At 46.0% G+C, this 20890-nt stretch overlaps 1 protein-coding gene across 3 annotated transcripts in view; it reads left to right on the forward strand.

Annotated features, from left to right (window-relative positions):
• The window catches only part of LOC135522634 (MAGUK p55 subfamily member 7-like), a 273268-nt gene that overhangs the window by 225329 nt on the left and 27049 nt on the right, over window positions 1-20890 (forward strand). For all 3 annotated transcript variants that reach the window (XM_064949080.1, XM_064949082.1, XM_064949081.1), the window contains exon 13: window positions 8724-8894. In XM_064949080.1, the coding sequence (XP_064805152.1) occupies window positions 8724-8894 (171 nt within the window). The remainder of the gene's footprint in view (window positions 1-8723; window positions 8895-20890) is intronic.

Consider the following 20890-nt stretch of genomic DNA (forward strand, 5'->3'; position numbering starts at 1 on the left):
TACCCCCAACAGCACACATTTGTGTTGTAACCCCGGACAAACATACCTGATATAATTCATCCAGGGCTGAATCAGGTGTCCAGGGATACAATAACATTGCATATGGTTGGGAGGACTGGGGTTAGGAAACAGTGCTCTTGACAGTGGTGACGTTACTTAATAATATCCAGGGGGTACATTTCAGTGGTTTGGTTGTGATTCTGACCTGTAAGAGAAGAGAGTATATGTCCCAAATGGCACTCTATTCCCTATGTAGTGCACTACTTTTGACCCCAGCACTATAAAGGTAGAGTCCCAATCGGTCCTGGTCAAAAATAGTGCACCATATATAGTGATGGGGTGCCAGATGGGATGTGGACTTTGGCATCTCCCCTCGCACTGGGTTTGTTGTCTAGCATCCCTGTTGTCTGAGTGGGCTGGCTGATTGATGAGGAAAACAGGAAAGTGTTCTTGGCACTCCCAGCCCCCAACTCACTAGCTGTGCTGAGAGAGCCCAGACACATCCAGTACACACAGCACCAGAGAGAGCCCAGACACATCCAGTACACACAGCACCAGAGAGAGCCCAGCCACATCCAGTACACACAGCACCAGAGAGAGCCCAGACACATCCAGTACACACAGCACCAGAGAGAGCACAGACACATCCAGTACACACAGCACCAGAGAGAGCCCAGACACATCCAGTACACACAGCACCAGAGAGAGCACAGACACATCCAGTACACACAGCACCAGAGAGAGCCCGACCCGTCCAGTACACACAGCACCAGAGCGAGCCCAGACACGTCCAATACACACAGCACCAGAGAGAGCCCGACACGTCCAGTACACACAGCACCAGAGAGAGCCCGACACGTCCAGTACACACAGCACCAGAGAGAGCCCAGACACATCCAGTACACGCAGCACCAGAGAGAGCCCAGACACGTCCAGTACACAGCACCAGAGAGAGCCCAGACACGTCCAGTACACACAGCACCAGAGAGAGCCCGACACGTCCAGTACACACAGCACCAGAGCATAGGCATGGTTTTCTGTTCAGACGAGACTTTCCTGAGTCCTAAAGAGCTCTGGGATAAGACGGAGGGGAAAAACAAATAGCGCTCGACACAAACCCACGTCGCTCAGCCAAGGGACTTGAGCACTATTCCACTGTACACGCCTGTAACACTTGGGTTGGAGTACCACTTTCCACTTGCTGGAGCTAGCATACTGTAGTAAGCTCATGGAGAGTACACTCGCCCCAGAGTGTGTTTCTGTCCCCCCTAGACAACACTATAATGAGTTCACCACGGTGGACTCAAACGCTCTCAGTACATATTTCAAACATCACAGACAGCCTAAAAGGCTTTTTTAATCATCAAATAACGTTTAACTCTCTCTCTCTCTCTCTCTCTCTCCCTCTCTGCATACAGCCTGCTATCCTGGTTAGGCCAGAGTGAATACTGCTTAAAACAATGGCTACCTGCCTTTCCTTTCTCAACAGGAAACCCAGTGACCTATAAGGGAGGGCTTCAGCAACAGGGTATGAGGTTTGAAGGACAGCCGGTACAGTAGATACCACACACTGTAGGTCGGTATGAAACGTTCTCCTCCAGTTAAATAGTCCTTGTTCCCCTCAGAGCAATGTTTTTTACCATTCACTTCAAACGCAGTGTTCAGTCTGGTTTAACCAGGATGCCTGCCTGTCCCCTCACAACAGGGAATGCCATTACCCATAAAGCTAGAGCACAGGAGGTTGGTGGCACATTAATTGGGGAGGGACGGGCTCGCGGTAATGGCTGGAGTGGAATGGGAGCAAACACATGGTTCCCATGGTTCCCGGGTGTTTGATACCATTCCATTAGCTCCTTTCCGGCCATTAATATGAGCCTTCCTCCCCTCAGCAGCCTCCCCTGAGCTAGAGGTCGGAGGTTTGAAGGACTAGCAGTGAGATACGGATACCACATGCCACATCGGGAGAACCCTCTCCACCTGTTAAAGATCCCTTGTCCCCCCCCAGAGCTATATGCTTTTCCTCGTCAGTACAGTGACCGTCCATGTGGTCAATCTGTGAGCCAGGTACTACCGTGACGCGGCAGGCCTGATCCCTGGTCCGGAAGCCACGATTCCTACAATGCCTTTCACACATGGGTTTTCATGGAGGGGCATTGAAGGCCACACGCCTGTCTATCTGTCCCCCCCCCCCCCACACACCACTGCGTAGCGGCACTAAGACACAACACACAGCGTGAGAGACCCGAGGCCTATTTGAACCCAGCTGTTGGTGGAAGAAGGGAGTGCAGGGAAAAGGTTTTACTTTTGACTTTTCCTGAGGCGTTGCTGCTACAATGTTGGCCCACATTGTTACTGTTTTTCCTCTTATTTTTAGTGTGCATCATTCCTCGGGAACCATCCTCCTTGGTTCTCTACAGTCCTTTGGTCCACCTCTCAACTCACAATGGACGGACATAAATAACATGCTGTAGCGAACAGGCGGGTAGCTGAGGTCGTTATTTAACCAGGAAGAATTAGTCAGGGTATTTGTGGAGAACTTGGTAGAGTTGGTATTTGTCCTTGTTGTTGTACGGGCATTGTTCTGTGATGGGAGGGAATATTGCAGAGTGTGTGGAAACTGGCGATCCTTCTTCACACACACACTGGGACATGCAGTAGAGCCATCCTCCTCTACCCCTGCCTGCCTGTCGAGCGTGTCTCTGACACAGACTTGAACAGACGAGGAGTTGTAATGAGCACCATCACATAATGACTGAAAGGAGGTACTCGGTAATGCCTCCCACATTCTGTGGCCACTTCCAGCACTAAGTGTTGCAGTGATAAACCGCTGTGTGTGTGTGTGTGTGTGTGTGGCAGCCATAAACCACACATATGGGGCTGGGGTGTAATGGTAATAGTCTCTTAATCTAGAGTTGCCATGGAGAGATACTTCACCAGTTGTCATCTCTGTTAGTCTTCATACTGAGGGCTTGTTCTGCTGGGCCAGGATGGCACTGTGCATGCATCCCAAATGGCACCCTATTCCCTATGTAGTGCACTACCTTTGACCAGGGCCATAGGCCTCCGGTCCAAAGTAGTGCACTATTATAGGGAATAGTGTGCCATTTGGAATATGTACAGTGTCTATCAGTGCTTTTTCTACCGCAGTTAGAAACTCCAGGCTCAGATGGGAGACATCTTTTTTTTTTTTTTTTTTTTTTTTTTTTTTTTTTTTTTTTTTTAAGGAATTTGTACACTTGATCTAAATAGTTAGGAAACCAGAGTGGAGATGGGTAGGTGGGAGAGACAGTGGGAAGGATGGATGCTGGGATTGAACGCCGGTCTTCCAGTCGTATGTGATGAGACACCATCATTACCATTCCACCCCAGGATTTGCACAAGACATTGACTGCAACAGGCTTAGGCCTGTGTGTTTTTGCGTACATTAACCCTCCCTTCTTTTTTTGTTTCAACAGTTTTGCACCGTTTCTTTTACAGACACCGCAGCAACGTTTCACAGGATGTTACATCAGCACAGTGAGCAGTTTCGAGTTCCCTGTTTGTGAAGGCCCCTGGGTGCTGAATGTCCTACACCACCACGGCTGTTAGATATTATCACGCTGGAAAACGGGCTTGCAGGAGCACACTGGCAACTTCCAGGCAGTTGTGTGTGTAGTGGCAGCGCGTGTCTTCTACTGTTTACTCTGTGGCTCGATATGCCCCTTATTTTTCTGTTGGAGGTTCTCTTGGAATGGAAGGGTTTGAGTTCGTCTACACGTTATTGTGTGTGTCTTACAGTAGTAGGGGCGACTGGCAATTATCCAGTCACGGTCAAGTGCACGCTATTAAAACGTGCGTGTGTGTGTCCTGAGTAAGGAAAATGTCTCCATATCCGAGCTCTTTGTCACGGTAGGGGGATACAAGAGAGTACGATTACATCCAGGGTCAAGGGTTAGGAGCCAGCTGAATAATGAGTTAAAACCACAGTCTTTTTTAGCTCGACCCCATCATAATTAGGACCACTGTTGCCATGCATAGCTAACATTCCTGATTTACCAGCATGCCTTCTATTGGCCCTAGCTATTGGCAACCCTGTTAATCAGAACTGTACAGTAACACACAGACCGGCCACACACACACAGACACACTTCCCTGCTCTAACAGTAACACACAGACACACTTCCCTGCTCTAACAGTAACACAACCCCTCTGTACTGTAACGGTAACACAACCCCTCTGTACTGTAACGGTAACACAAACCCTCTGTACTGTAACACAACCCCTTTGTACTGTAACGGTAACACAAACCCTCTGTACTGTAACGGTAACACAACCCCTCTGTACTGTAACGGTAACACAACCCCTCTGTACTGTAATGGTAACACAACCCCTCTGTACTGTTTTTTTTATTTTTTTTATTTTACCTTTATTTAACTAGGCAAGTCCGTTAAGAACAAATTCTTATTTTCAATGACGGCCTAGGAACTGTGGGTTAACTGCCTGTTCAGGGGCAGAACGACAGATTTGTACCTTGTCAGCTCGGGGGTTTGAACTTTCAACTTTCCGGTTACTAGTCCAACGCTCTAACTACTAGGCTACCCTGCCACAACTCCTCTGTACTGTAACGGTAACACAACCCCTCTGTACTGTAACACAACCCCTCTGTACTGTAACACAACCCCTCTGTACTGTAACACAACCCCTCAGTACGGTAACACAACCCCTCTGTACTGTAACGGTAACACAACCCCTCTGTACTGTAATACAACCCCTCTGTACTGTAACGGTAACACAACCCCTCTGTACTGTAACGGTAACACAACCCCTCTGTACTGTAACGGTAACACAACCCCTCTGTACTGTAACGGTAACACAACCTATGTGTACTGTAACGGTAACACAACCCCTCTGTACTGTAACGGTAACACAACCCCTCTCTACTGTAACGGTAACACAACCCCTCTGTATGGTAACACAACCCCTCTGTACTGTAACGGTAACACAACCCCTCTGTACGGTAACACAACCCCTCTGTACTGTAACACAACCCCTCTGTACTGTAACGGTAACACAACCCCTCTGTACGGTAACACAACCCCTCTGTACGGTAACACAACCCCTCTGTACTGTAACGGTAACACAACCCCTCTGTACTGTAACGGTAACACAACCCCTCTGTACTGTAACGGTAACACAACCCCTCTGTACGGTAACACAACCCCTCTGTACTGTAACGGTAACACAACCCCTCTGTACTGTAACGGTAACACAACCCCTCTGTACTGTAACGGTAACACAACCCCTCTGTACTGTAACGGTAACACAACCCCTCTGTACTGTAACGGTAACACAACCCCTCTGTACTGTAACGGTAACACAACCCCTCTGTACGGTAACACAACCCCTCTGTACTGTAACGGTAACACAACCCCTCTGTACTGTAACGGTAACACAACCCCTCTGTACTGTAACGGTAACACAACCCCTCTGTACTGTAACGGTAACACAACCCCTCTGTACTGTAACGGTAACACAACCCCTCTGTACTGTAACGGTAACACAGCCCCTCTGTACTGTAACACAACCCCTCTGTACTGTAACGGTAACACAACCCCTCTACTGTAACGGTAACACAACCCCTCTGTACTGTAACAGTAACACAACCCCTCTGTACTGTAACGGTAACACAACCCCTCTGTACTGTAACGGTAACACAACCCCTCTGTACTGTAACGGTAACACAACCCCTCTGTACTGTAACGGTAACACAACCCCTCTGTACTGTAACGGTAACACAACCCCTCTGTACTGTAACGGTAACACAGCCCCTCTGTACTGTAACACAACCCCTCTGTACTGTAACGGTAACACAACCCCTCTACTGTAACGGTAACACAACCCCTCTGTACTGTAACGGTAACACAACCCCTCTGTACTGTAACGGTAACACAACCCCTCTGTACTGTAACGGTAACACAACCCCTCTGTACTGTAACGGTAACACAACCCCTCTGTACGGTAACACAACCCCTCCGTACTGTAACGGTAACACAACCCCTCTGTACTGTAACGGTAACACAACCCCTCTCTACTGTAACGGTAACACAACCCCTCTGTACTGTAACGGTAACACAACCCCTCCGTACTGTAACGGTAACACAACCCCTCTGTACTGTAACGGTAACACAACCCCTCCGTACTGTAACGGTAACACAGACATGACAACGAGACACTGGTCCGGGTTCAGACCAAGAAGGTTGAGTCATTCATTTATTTCATTCAGGTTAAATAGATTTCCAGCCCTCTCTCTGGGCTCGCCTAATTCTGTCTCCATGGATATCATGATGCTCGCCCTGCGTGCGTGTGTGCGTGCGTTTTGTCTCGCTCCTTTGATTGATTTGTCTTTATCCTCTGGTAGAGGAGTTGGGGGTTAGTTATTTTCTGTTATTTGGATGGAGCTGTCTAGAAGGGTTGAAGTGATGTTGAAGGGCCCGGGATTACGGAGGGCCCTTCAACAACAGGAACAGAGCTGTGTATTGACTGGCTGCAGCTGGGCCTGGTAATGAAACGCTGTGCACCTGCCTCCCTGAAGGAAAACAAAGAGATTCCCTCTGACAGAGCCAATGAAATGCTGGCGGCTTCTGGGCCCCTGAAAGGCTCCCTAATCGAATGGAACAACCCGTACTGCAGCATCACGCTAATCAGACCACAGTATTAGAGCGATCCAGAGGGGTGGCGGAACCTGCCCTGGAATGTCCAAGACCCTATTTCCTATATAGTGCACTACTTTAGACCAGGACCCAACAGGACAACCTTAGTTAATATTTTCCACCCTGCAATGGCTTAGTAACAGCACTGCTATGATGTTAACCGTTGATAATGATGACACTGTGCATGGCTTGCTGTTACAGTAATGTTGCGAGCAGCAGCGTATTCTATTCAGTGCGTCCTTTCCACTGTGGCGAGCAGGCGGCTCGTTCTTTCTGGCTGGTGTTCGGTCAGAGCAGTGGGGGTGTCGAATGAGAAGGAAACACCGCAGGAGAAGTGGCACAGACAACACAGTGCTCACCCGGAACGCGCTGTCCCGCCCGCAGTGGAACAGTCTGGCCTGAACGTTAGCTGTAACACAATATCCCAACGCTAGGGTTCACACACGCACTCAGACACACACACACACACACACACACACACACACACACACACACACACACACTCAGAAATATACACAAATACATTCTCTCTCACACACACACGCATTGTGACATGCCTTAATACCTTAGCCATACACACATGGGTTATTGTGCTGAAGCCGTATGTTTGACGTGTTTCATTTCTTACACAGCGTAGGTCTCCATCTCCCGTCCCTTATTAAGTGACTGTTTGGAAAAGAACAGACTCCCGAGACCGTAGCTATACTCTCTCTCTTTCTCGTGGCACATCTGCACAGCGCTCGCCTACCGCTCGCCTCGCGGTTTCTCTATGTTGTGGAAAGTATTAAAGGATTGGATCAGGGCTTCTCTCTCTCTCTCCAGTGTATCATTTTAATGCTGCCTTAATCTTGGCCATCTTGGATCATAATGCTGGGTTCATTCATCACTGTTTAAAAGAAACAGAGAGAGAGAGCCCTTCTGCCGTGTGCAGGAACGGGATATTAGCGAAGTGTCCACGGTCCTCGGTTTGCGGATTTTGGTTTAACTGTCTGTCATAAATCTGAAACTGTGCTCTTCAAATTAGGGATACGTTTCTCTCTGTTTGGTACTGCCTTAGTGCATTCAAACCAGACCATTTGTTTGGGTCAATTTATGACGGTTGTCATGTTTGATTGGTTTATTGTGCGCTGCATGTCCATGGAATGCAACCACCACACATACTTCCTTACACACGCACACACACACCACCTATTGTACCAAAGTAGTCTGAGAAGAATGACAAACGCTTGACTGGTACTTGTGTCAACTGGACAAGCATGAAGCAACTACCAGTAAATTCACATAGCAGCAGTAAATTACATGAAAAAATGCCAGTCGCCTTCACTCATCCCACCTGCCATTTTTGATTCTCTCTTTACCTCCTGTTCCCCTCTACAGGAGGGCAAAGGTCAATGTGCTTAAGACCATTCGGGTTCAAAAGGCTCAGATGAATCACATCTATGGTTGCATCCCAAATGGCAACCTATTCTCTATGTAATGCCTATAGTGCTCTGGTCAAAAGTAGTGCACTACATTGGGAATAGGGTGCCATTTGAGACCCGTCCTGTAACATTAAGAGAGAAATTACATAAGAGGTAGCTAGATGACATAAACTGAGGCTGGGAGGAGAATGACAATGTGGCAATAATGTTTTTATGGTCTCTAGAAGACAAAAGTGTTCAGACGACATTACATATGAAGCTTACTCACCGACCAAACACTTTCCCTGGATATAGGTGCATCTCAACTAGCGACCTATCCCCTATATAGAGCAATAGCTTTGACAGGGCCCAGGGAAATGGTTTGGCTTAGCGTTCACTACTCCTACCTACTGCACAGATATCACTCTCAATGTGTTTCATATGAAGGGCTGCTCTACATAAAGCCAGACCTGATAGATATTGAAACGCTCGTAAATGTGCATCGGCAGGCATTTTGTGCAGATGCAAATGTACTTGTATATACTGTATACACTGTCAACTTTACCCCTTACAGTAACTCAGCTTTCTCTCCCTCCTTTTCTCTCTCTCTCTTTTCTCACTCTCTGATTTGTAGCTGGTTTTCGCCGGAGTTTCCGCCTCAGCAGGCGAGACAAGAAGACCAACAAGTCCATGTATGAGTGTAAGAAGAGTGAGCAGTACGACATGGCTGACGTGGCCACCTACGAGGAGGTGACTCCCCACCGCAGGCAGAGCGGGGCCAAGCACAGGCTGGTGGTCCTCGTCGGTGAGTAACACACACACACACCATGGTAGAGCTGGACCAAGCTGCTGTCGTAGTCGGTGAGTAACTGACTACTGCCACCATGGGACACTGGGGATTGCTGAGCTGTTGGTCTTGGCCAGGCAGAAGCCATCGTTTAAGTCTAAAACTGGTTTCTCCACAGAGAGAGCGTGTGGCGCTAGAGTCAGAGTTCCAGGCCCGGAGGTGGCTCAGCCTTGCCCTCACACAGCCGTAACCCAGAAACATGCTCCCGGCCACACGCAAGCCCCCTTAACTTTTAAAGCCCTGGTGGAAAATGACAGCACAGGGCTGGTGGGCTGGGGATTCCTTCCTATTTAGTACTTTTCGTTAACAGCACCGTGCTCAGCTCTAAATGTTCCTTTTTTTTTACTTGACAGAATTGTTAACACTTGCCTTTAAGGCTGGTATTACAAAGTCCTCCAGAAGGCTGATGAAGTGCCAAAATCTTGAAATGAAGTTAGCTTTGTTTTTATTCCTTCTTGTGTAGTTTAGAGAAAGCATTGTGCCAACGAATGGTGGACCAATACCGTTAAGCCCAGGTGCACCAGAATTAAAACCCGAATATAAATATTGGAACTATTATTGCAAATGACACAAATAATGAATGTATTCCTCACACGCTGCTTTTTCTTCTCAAGGTTAGCAGTGCTACTGATCGGTGCAGCTGCATATGAATCATTCTTCATTCTGCCGATATCGCTGGCTTTCTATTTAATGCTCTTATTAAGAGAAGAGAAAGTGAGGCTTGTGTTGCAGTACGTCTGTTTTAGCATGATTGACCAGGCCTCGGTACGGTGAAACGCAGTGGTATGGACTTCATCATAGCGTGTTACTAATTAGCTAGCCCATTTTCTTGCCAGGCAGAATGTCAGGCTGTGCAACCCAGCGGATGCCATGGCCTCTCTCTCTCGACAATGCACATAACCCCTCCTCTGTCACACTAATGTAAATATTTTCAATTCACTTCTGTAATTTGGATGACAACCTATGGACAATTTCACACCTAATGAAGAGAAAGGCCAAGGAAAGATCTGTTTTATGTTTCCTGTTTCTCTCTGGAGTGCTCTCACTTTTTCTTATTATGAGGACTCTCTCTCGCTCTCTCTCTCCCTCTCCCTCCCGTCATCTCCCTCTCCCTCCCACCATCTCTTTCTCTCCTCTCTCTCTCTCCCTCTCCTTCCCGCCATCTCCCTCTCCCTCCCACCATCTCTTTCTCTCCTCTCCCTCTCGCTCTCTCTCTCCCTCTCCTTCCCGCCATCTCCCTCTCCCTCCCACCATCTCTTTCTCTCCTCTCTCTCTCGCTCTCTCTCTCTCTCCTTCCCGCCATCTCCCTCTCCCTCCCACCATCTCTTTCTCTCCTCTCTCTCTCGCTCTCTCTCTCCCTCTCCTTCCCGCCATCTCCCTCTCCCTCCCACCATCTCTTTCTCTCTCTCTCTCTCTCTCTCTCTCTCTCTCTCTCCTTCCCGCCATCTCCCTCTCCCTCCCACCATCTCTTTCTCTCCTCTCTCTCTCGCTCTCTCTCTCCCTCTCCTTCCCGCCATCTCCCTCTCCCTCCCACCATCTCTTTCTCTCCTCTCCCTCTCGCTCTCTCTCTCCCTCTCCTTCCCGCCATCTCCCTCTCCCTCCCACCATCTCTTTCTCTCCTCTCCCTCTCGCTCTCTCTCTCCCTCTCCTTCCCGCCATCTCCCTCTCCCTCCCACCATCTCTTTCTCTCCTCTCTCTCTCGCTCTCCCTCCATCTCGTTCTCTCTCGCTCTCCCTCCATCTCGTTCTCTCCCTCTCCCTCGGACCATCTCCATCTCTCCCTCTCCCTCCCACCATCTCCTTCTCTCCCTCTCTCTCCCGCCATCTTTCTCTCCTCTCTCTCTCGCTCTCCCTCCATCTCGTTCTCTCTCGCTCTCCCTCCATTTCATTCTCTCTCGCTCTCCTTCTCTCCCTCTCCCTCCCACCATCTCCTTCTCTCCCTCTCCCTCCCACCATCTCTCCCTCTGCCTCCCTGCGTCTCTTTCTCTGTTGTAAACGTCAGTGGTCCAGGAGAATGTGAAGTGGGCGGGCGTGTAGGTCCTCCAAAGAGAACCAGGCGTCCTGTGCTTTTCCTTGGCCCCCTTTCCTCACTCCTCTTTCCACTCCACTCACATACACACACATACACTCACATATATTAACATACACTCACATACACTCACATACATACACTCACATATATTCACATACACTCACATACATACACTCACATACACTCACATATATTCACATACACACACATACACTCACATACATACACACACATACACTCACATACATACACTCACACACATACACTCACATATATTTACATACACTCACATATATTCAGATACACTCACATACATACACACACATACACTCACATACATACACTCACATACATACACACATACACTCACATATATTCACATACACTCACATACACACACATACACTCACATATATTCACATACACTCACATACATACACTCACATACACTCACACACATACACACACATACACTCACATATATTCACATACACTCACATACATACACTCACATACACACACATACACTCACATATATTCACATACACACACATACACACACATATACTCACATATATTCACATACACTCACATACACTCACATACATACACACACATGCACTCACATATATTCACATACACACACATACACTCACATGTATTCACATACACTCACATACACTCACACACATACACACACATACACTCACATACACACACATACACTCACATATATTCACATACACTCACATACATACACACACATACACTCACATATATTCACATACACTCACATACACTCACATACATACACTCACACACATACACACACATACACACACATACACACACATACACTCACATACACTCACATATATTCACATACACTCACATACACTCACACACATACACTCACATACACTCACATACATACACATACATACACACACATACTTTGCCTTGCGAAAGTATTCGCCCCCCTTGAACTTTGCGACCTTTTGCCACATTTCAGGCTTCAAACATAAAGACATAAAACTCAAATCAAATCAAATGTATTTATATAGCCCTTCGTACATCAGCTGATAGCTCAAAGTGCTGTACAGAAACCCAGCCTAAAACCCCAAACAGCAAGCAATGCAGGTGTAGAAGCATGGTGGTTAGGAAAAACTCCCTAGAAAGGCCAAACCTAGGAAGAAACCTAGAGAGGAACCAGGCTATGTGGGGTGGCCAGTCCTCTTCTGGCTGTGCCGGGTAGAGATTATAACAGAACATGGCCAAGATGTTCAAATGTTCATAAATGACCAGCATGGTCGAATAATAATAAGGCAGAACAGTTGAAACTGGAGCAGCAGCACGGCCAGGTGGACTGGGGACAGCAAGGAGTCATCATGTCAGGTAGTCCTGGGGCATGGTCCTAGGGCTCAGGTCCTCCAAGAGAGAGAAAGAAAGAGAATTAGAGAGAGCATATGTGGGGTGGCCAGTCCTCTTCCGGCTGTGCCGGGTGGAGATTATAACAGAACATGGCCAAGATGTTCAAATGTTCATAAATGACCAGCATGGTCGAATAATAATAAGGTAGAATAGTTGAAACTGGAGCAGCAGCACGGCCAGGTGGACTGGGGACAGCAAGGAGTCATCATGTCAGGTAGTCCTGGGGCATGGTCCTAGGGCTCAGGTCCTCCGAGAGAGAGAAGGAGATAATTAGAGAACGCACACTTAGATTCACACAGGACACCGAATTGGACAGGAGAAGTACTCCAGATATAACAAACTGACCCCAGCCCCCCGACACATAAACTACTGCAGCATAAATATTGGAGGCTGAGACAGGAGGGGTCAGGAGACACTGTGGCCCCATCCGAGGACACCCCCGGACAGGGCCAAACAGGAAGGATATAACCCCACCCACTTTGCCAAAGCACAGCCCCCACACCACTAGAGGGATATCTTCAACCACCAACTTACCATCCTGAGACAAAGCTGAGTATAGCCCGCAAAGATCTCCGCCATGGCACAACCCAAGTGGGGGTGCCAACCCAGACAGGATGACCACATCAGTGAATCAACCCACTCAGGTGACGCACCCCTTCCAGGGACGGCATGAGAGAGCCCCAGTGACTCAGCCCCTGTAATAGGGTTAGAGGCAGAGAATCCCAGTGGAAAGAGGGGAACCGGCCAGGCAGAGACAGCAAGGGTGGTTCGTTGCTCCAGAGCCTTTCCGTTCACCTTCCCACTCCTGGGCCAGACTACACTCAATCATATGACCCACTGAAGAGATGAGTCTTCAGTAAAGACTTAAAGGTTGAGACCGAGTTTGCGTCTCTGACATGGGTAGGCAGACCGTTCCATAAAAATGGAGCTCTATAGGAGAAAGCCCTGCCTCCAGCTGTTTGCTTAGAAATTCCAGGGACAATTAGGAGGCCTGCGTCTTGTGACCGTAGCGTACGTGTAGGTATGTACGGCAGGACCAAATCAGAGAGATAGGTAGGAGCAAGCCCATGTAATGCTTTGTAGGTTAGCAGTAAAACCTTGAAATCAGCCCTTGCTTTGACAGGAAGCCAGTATAGGGAGGCTAGCACGGGAGTAATATGATCAAATGTTTTGGTTCTAGTCAGGATTCTAGCAGCCGTATTTAGCACTAACTGAAGTTTATTTAGTGCTTTATCCGGGTATCCGGAAAGTAGAGCATTGCAGTAGTCTAACCTAGAAGTGACAAAAGCATGGATTAATTTTTCTGCATCATTTTTGGACAGAAAGTTTCTGATTTTTGCAATGTTACGTAGATGGAAAAAAGCTGTCCTTGAAATGGTCTTGATATGTTCTTCAAAAGAGAGATCAGGGTCCAGAGTAACGCCGAGGTCCTTCAGTTTTATTTGAGACGACTGTACAACCATTAAGATTAATTGTCAGATTCAACAGAAGATCTCTTTGTTTCTTGTGACCTAGAACAAGCATCTCTGTTTTGTCCGAGTTTAAAAGTAGAACGTTTGCAGCCATCCACTTCATTATGTCTGAAACACATGCTTCTAGCAAGGGCAATTTTGGGGCTTCACCATGTTTCATTGAAATGTACAGCTGTGTGTCATCCGCATAGCAGTGAAAGTGAACATTATGTTTTCGAATAACATCCCCAAGAGGTAAAATATATAGTGAAAACAATAGTGGTCCTAAAACGGAACCTTGAGGAACTTGTTTAGAGGCCATGATTATTTTCATCATTGTGTCAAGAGATATAGTACTAAAACACTTGAGCGTCTCTCTTGATCCTAGGTCCAGGCAGAGTTGTGCAGACTCAGGACAACTGAGCTTTGAAGGAATACGCAGATTTAAAGAGGAGTCTGTAATTTGCTTTCTAATAATCATACTTTTTTCCTCAAAGAAGTTCATGAATTTATCACTGCTAAAGTGAAAGTCATCCTCTCTTGGGGAATGCTGCTTTTTAGTTAGCTTTGCGACAGTATAAAAAATACATTTCGGATTGTTCTTATTTTCCTCAAGTAAGTTGGAAAAATAGGATGATCGAGCAGCAGTGAGGGCTCTTCGATACTGCACGGGACTGTCTTTCCAAGCTAGTCGGAAGACTTCCAGTTTGGTGTGGCGCCATTTCTGTCCCAGGAGGCCTGTAAACAGTAGCTATAAGAAGTGATTGAGTAGGCTGCATAGATTTCATGACTAGAAGCTCAAAAGACGAAAACGTCTTTTTTTTTGTAAATTGAAATTTGCTATCGTAAATGTTAGCAACACCTCCGCCTTTGCGGGATGCACGGGGGATATGGTCACTAGTGTAGCCAGGAGGTGAGGCCTCATTTAACACAGTAAATTCATCAGGCTTAAGCCATGTTTCAGTCAGGCCAATCACATCAATATTATGATCAGTGATTAGTTCATTGACTATAATTGCCTTTGAAGTAAGGGATCTAACATTAAGTAGCCCTATTTTGAGATGTGAGGTTGCTAGTGAGATTGCTAAGGCGAACACCGCCATGTTTAGTTTTGCCCAACCTTGGTCGAGGCACAGACACGGTCTCAATGGTGATAGCTGAGCTGACTACACTGACTGTGCTAGTGGCAGACTCCACTATGCTGGCAGGCTGGCAAACAGCCTGCTGCCTGGCCTGCACCCTATTTCATTGTGGAGCTAGAGGAGTTAGAGCCCTGTCTATGTTGGTAGATAAGATGAGAGCACCCCTCCAGCTTGGATGGAGTCCGTCACTCCTCAGCAGGTCAGGCTTGGTCCTGTTTGTGGGTGAGTCCCAGAAAGAGGGCCAATTATCTACGAATTCTAACTTTTGGGAGGGGCAGAAAACAGTTTTCAACCAGCGATTGAGTTGTGAGACTCTGCTGTAGAGCTCATCACTACCCCTAACTGGGAGGGGGCCAGAGACAATTACTCGATGCCGACACATCTTTCTAGCAGATTTACACGCAGAAGCTATGTTGCGCTTGGTGATCTCTGACTGTTTCATCCTAACATCGTTGGTGCCGACGTGGATAACAATATCTCTATACTCTCTACACTCGCCAGTTCTAGCTTTAGCCAGCACCATCTTCAGATTAGCCTTAACGTCGGTAGCCCTGCCCCCCGGTAAACAGTGTATGATCGCTGGATGATTCGTTTTAGGTCTAATACTGTGGGTAATGGAGTCGCCAATGACTAGAGTTTTCAATTTGTCATAGCTAATGGTGGGAAGCTTCGGCGTCTCAGACCCCGTAATGGGAGGAGTAGAGACCAGAGAAGGCTCGGCCTCTGACTCCGACTCGCTGATTAATGGGGAAAACCGGTTGAAAGTTTCTGTCGGCTGAATGAGCGACACCGGTTGAGCGTTCCTACAGCATTTCCTTCCAGAAACCGTGAAAAAAATGTATTTTTTTGTGAAGAATCAACAACAAGTGGGACACAATCATGAAGTGGAACGACATTTATTGGAAATTTCAAACTTTTTTAACAACTCAAAAACTGAAAAACTGGGCGTGCAAAATTATTCAGCCCCCTTAAGTTAATACTTTGTAGCGCCACCTTTTGCTGCGATTACAGCTGTAAGTCGCTTGGGGTATGTCTATCAGTTTTGCACATTGAGAGACTGAAATTGTTTCCCATTCCTCCTTGCAAAACAGCTCTAGCTCAGTGAGGTTGGATGGAGAGCATTTGTGAACAGCAGTTTTCAGTTCTTTCCACAGATTCTCGATTGGTTTCAGGTCTGGACTTTGACTTGGCCATTCTAACACCTGGATATGTTTATTTTTGAACCATTCCATTGTAGATTTTGCTTCATGTTTTGGATCATTGTCTTGTTGGAAGACAAATCTCCGTCCCAGTCTCAGGTCTTTTGCAGACTCCATCAGGTTTTCTTCCAGAATGGTCCTGTATTTGGCTCCATCCATCTTCCCATCAATTTTAACCATCTTCCCTGTCCCTGCTGAAGAAAAGCAGGCCCAAACCATGATGCTGCCACCACCATGTTTGACAGTGGGGATGGTGTGTTCAGGGTGATGAGCTGTGTTGCTTTTACGCCAAACATAACGTTTTGTATTGTTGCCAAAAGTTCAATTTTGGTTTCATCTGTCCAGAGCACCTTCTTCCACATGTTTGGTGTGTCTCCCAGGTGGCTTGTGGCAAACTTTAAACAACACTTTTTATGGATATCTTTAAGAAATGGCTTTCTTCTTGCCACTCTTCCATAAAGGCCAGATTTGTGCAATATACGACTGATTGTTGTCCTATGGACAGAGTCTCCCACCTCAGCTGTAGATCTCTGCAGTTCATCCAGAGTGATCATGGTCCTCTTGGCTGCATCTCTGATCAGTCTTCTCCTTGTATGAGCTGAAAGTTTAGAGGGATGGCCAGGTCTTGGTAGATTTGCAGTGGTCTGATACTCCTTCCATTTCAATATTATCGCGTGCACAGTGCTCCTTGGGATGTTTAAAGCTTGGGAAATCTTTTTGTATCCAAATCCGGCTTTAAACTTCTTCACAACAGTATCTCGGACCTGCCTGGTGTGTTCCTTGTTCTTCATGATGCTCTCTGCGCTTTTAACGGACCTCTGAGACTATCACAGTGCAGGTGCATTTATACGGAGACTTGATTACACACAGGTGGATTGTATTTATCATCATTAGTCATTTAGGTCAACATTGGATCATTCAGAGATCCTCACTGAACTTCTGGAGAGAGTTTGCTGCACTGAAAGTAAAGGGGCTGAATAATTTTGCACGCCCAATTTTTCAGTTTTTGATTTGTTAAAAAAGTTTGAAATATCCAATAAATGTCGTTCCACTTCATGATTGTGTCCCACTTGTTGTTGATTCTTCACAAAAAAATACAGTTTTATATCTTTATGTTTGAAGCCTGAAATGTGGCAAAAGGTCGCAAAGTTCAAGGGGGCCGAATACTTTCACAAGGCACTGTATACACACACATACACACACATACACACACATACACTCACATACACTCACATTCACATTCACACACACACACACATACACACACATACACTCACATACATCCACATACACTCACATACACTCACATACACTCACATTCACACACATACACACATACACTCACAGACACTCACAGACACTCACAGACATATACACTCACATACACACACATACACCAGCATACACACACATACACCAGCATACATACACACACACACACATACACTCACATACATACACTCACATACACACACACACATACACACACATACACTCACACACACATACACTCACATACACACATACACTCACACACATACACACACATACACTCACATACACTCAAGTACACACACATATACACACACTCACGTACACACACATACACTCACATATACACACATACACACACATACACTCACATACACTCACATTCACACACATACACAAACACACAGACACTCACAGACACTCACAGACACTCACAGACACTCACATACACTCACATACACTCTCACATACACACACATACACACACATACACTCACATACACACACATACACTCACATACACACACATACACTCACATTCACATACACACTCACATTCACACACACACTCACATATACACACATACACTCACATTCACACACATACACACACACAGACACTCACAGACACTCACAGACATATACACTCACATACACACACATACACCAGCATACACACACATACACCAGCATACACACACATACACCAGCATACATACACACACACACACACACACACATACACTCACACACACATACACTCACATGCACACACATACACTCACACACACACACATACACTCACATACACTCACGTACACACACATATACACATACACTCACGTACACACATACACTCACATTCAGACACATACAGACACTCACAGACACTCACAGACACTCACAGACACTCACATTCACACACACACTCACATTCACACACAACACACACACAGACACTCACAGACATATACACTCACATACACACACATACACCAGCATACACACACATACACCAGCATACACACACATACACCAGCATACATACACACACACACATACACTCACATACACATACACTCACATACACACACACACACATACACACACATACACTCACACACACATACACTCACATACACTCACAATACACTCACATACACTCACATACACACACATAGACTCACATTCACACACACACTCACATATACACACATACACTCACATTCACACACATACACACACACAGACACTCACAGACACTCACAGACATATACACTCACATACACACACATACACCAGCATACACACACATACACCAGCATAAATACACACACACACATACACTCACATACACACACACACACATACACTCACACACACATACACTCACATACACACACATACACTCACATACACTCACATACACTCACATACATATACACTCACATACACACACATACACCAGCATACACACATACACTCACATACACACACACACACATACACTCACAATACACTCACATACACTCACATACACTTACATACACACACATACACTCACATACACTCACATTCACACACACTCACATATACACACATACACTCACATTCACACATATACACACACAGACACTCACAGACACTCACAGACACTCACAGACACTCACAGACACTCACAGACACTCACAGACACTCACATACACTCACATACACTCACATACACATATACACACATACACTCACATACACTCACATACATATACACTCACATACACACACATACACCAGCATACACACACACACACACATACACTCACATACACTCACATACACTCACATACACACACATACACTCACACACACACATACACTCACATACATACACTCACACACACATACACTCACATACACACACATACACTCACATACACACACATACACTCGCATACACTCACATACACTCACATACATATACACTCACATACACACACATACACGAGCATACACACATACACACACATACACTCACATACACACACACACATACACTCACATACACTCACATACACACACTCACATACACACACTCACATACACACACATACACACAGACACTCACAGACACTCACAGACATATACACTCACATACACCCACATACACCAGCATACACACACATACACCAGCATACATACACACACACACATACACTCACATACATACACTCACATACATACACTCACATACATACTCACACACATACACTCACATACACTCACATACACTCACATACACTCACATACATTTACACTCACATACACACACATACACCAGCATACACACATACACTCACATACACACACACATACACTCACATACACACACACATACACTCACATACATACTCACATACACACACACACATACACACACACTCACATACACTCACATACACACACTCACATACACACACTCACATACACACACATACACACACATACACACACACTCACATACACACACATACACTCACAGACACTCAGACACACATACACACACATACACACACACACATACACTCACATACATCCACATACACTCACATACACACATACACTCACATACACACACATATACACATATACTCACGTACACACACACACTCACATATACACACATACACTCACATTCACACACATACACACACACACAGACACTCACAGACACTCACACACACACACATACACTCACGCCACACACATATACACACACATACACTCACATACACACACATACACCAGCATACACACATACACACACATACACTCACATACACACACACATACACTCACATACACACACATACACTCACATACATCCACATACACTCACATACACTCACATTCGCATTCACACACATACACACACTCACATACATACGCTCACATACATTCACACACATACACACACACACACACACATACACTCACATACACTCACACATACGCTCACATACATCCACACATACACTCACATACATCCACATACACTCACATTCACATTCACACACATACACACACACACATACACACACATACACTCACATACATCCACATACACTCACATACATTCACACACATACACACACACATACACTCACATACACACACATATACACATATACTCACGTACACACACACACTCACATATACACACATACACTCACATTCACACACATACACACACACACAGACACTCACAGACACTCACAGACACTCACACACACACACATACACTCACGCCACACACATATACACACACATACACTCACATACACACACATACACCAGCATACACACATACACACACATACACTCACATACACACACACATACACTCACATACACACACATACACTCACATACAT

Source organism: Oncorhynchus masou, chromosome 30, assembly GCF_036934945.1.
Source record: "Oncorhynchus masou masou isolate Uvic2021 chromosome 30, UVic_Omas_1.1, whole genome shotgun sequence".
Lineage (NCBI taxonomy): Eukaryota > Metazoa > Chordata > Actinopteri > Salmoniformes > Salmonidae > Oncorhynchus > Oncorhynchus masou.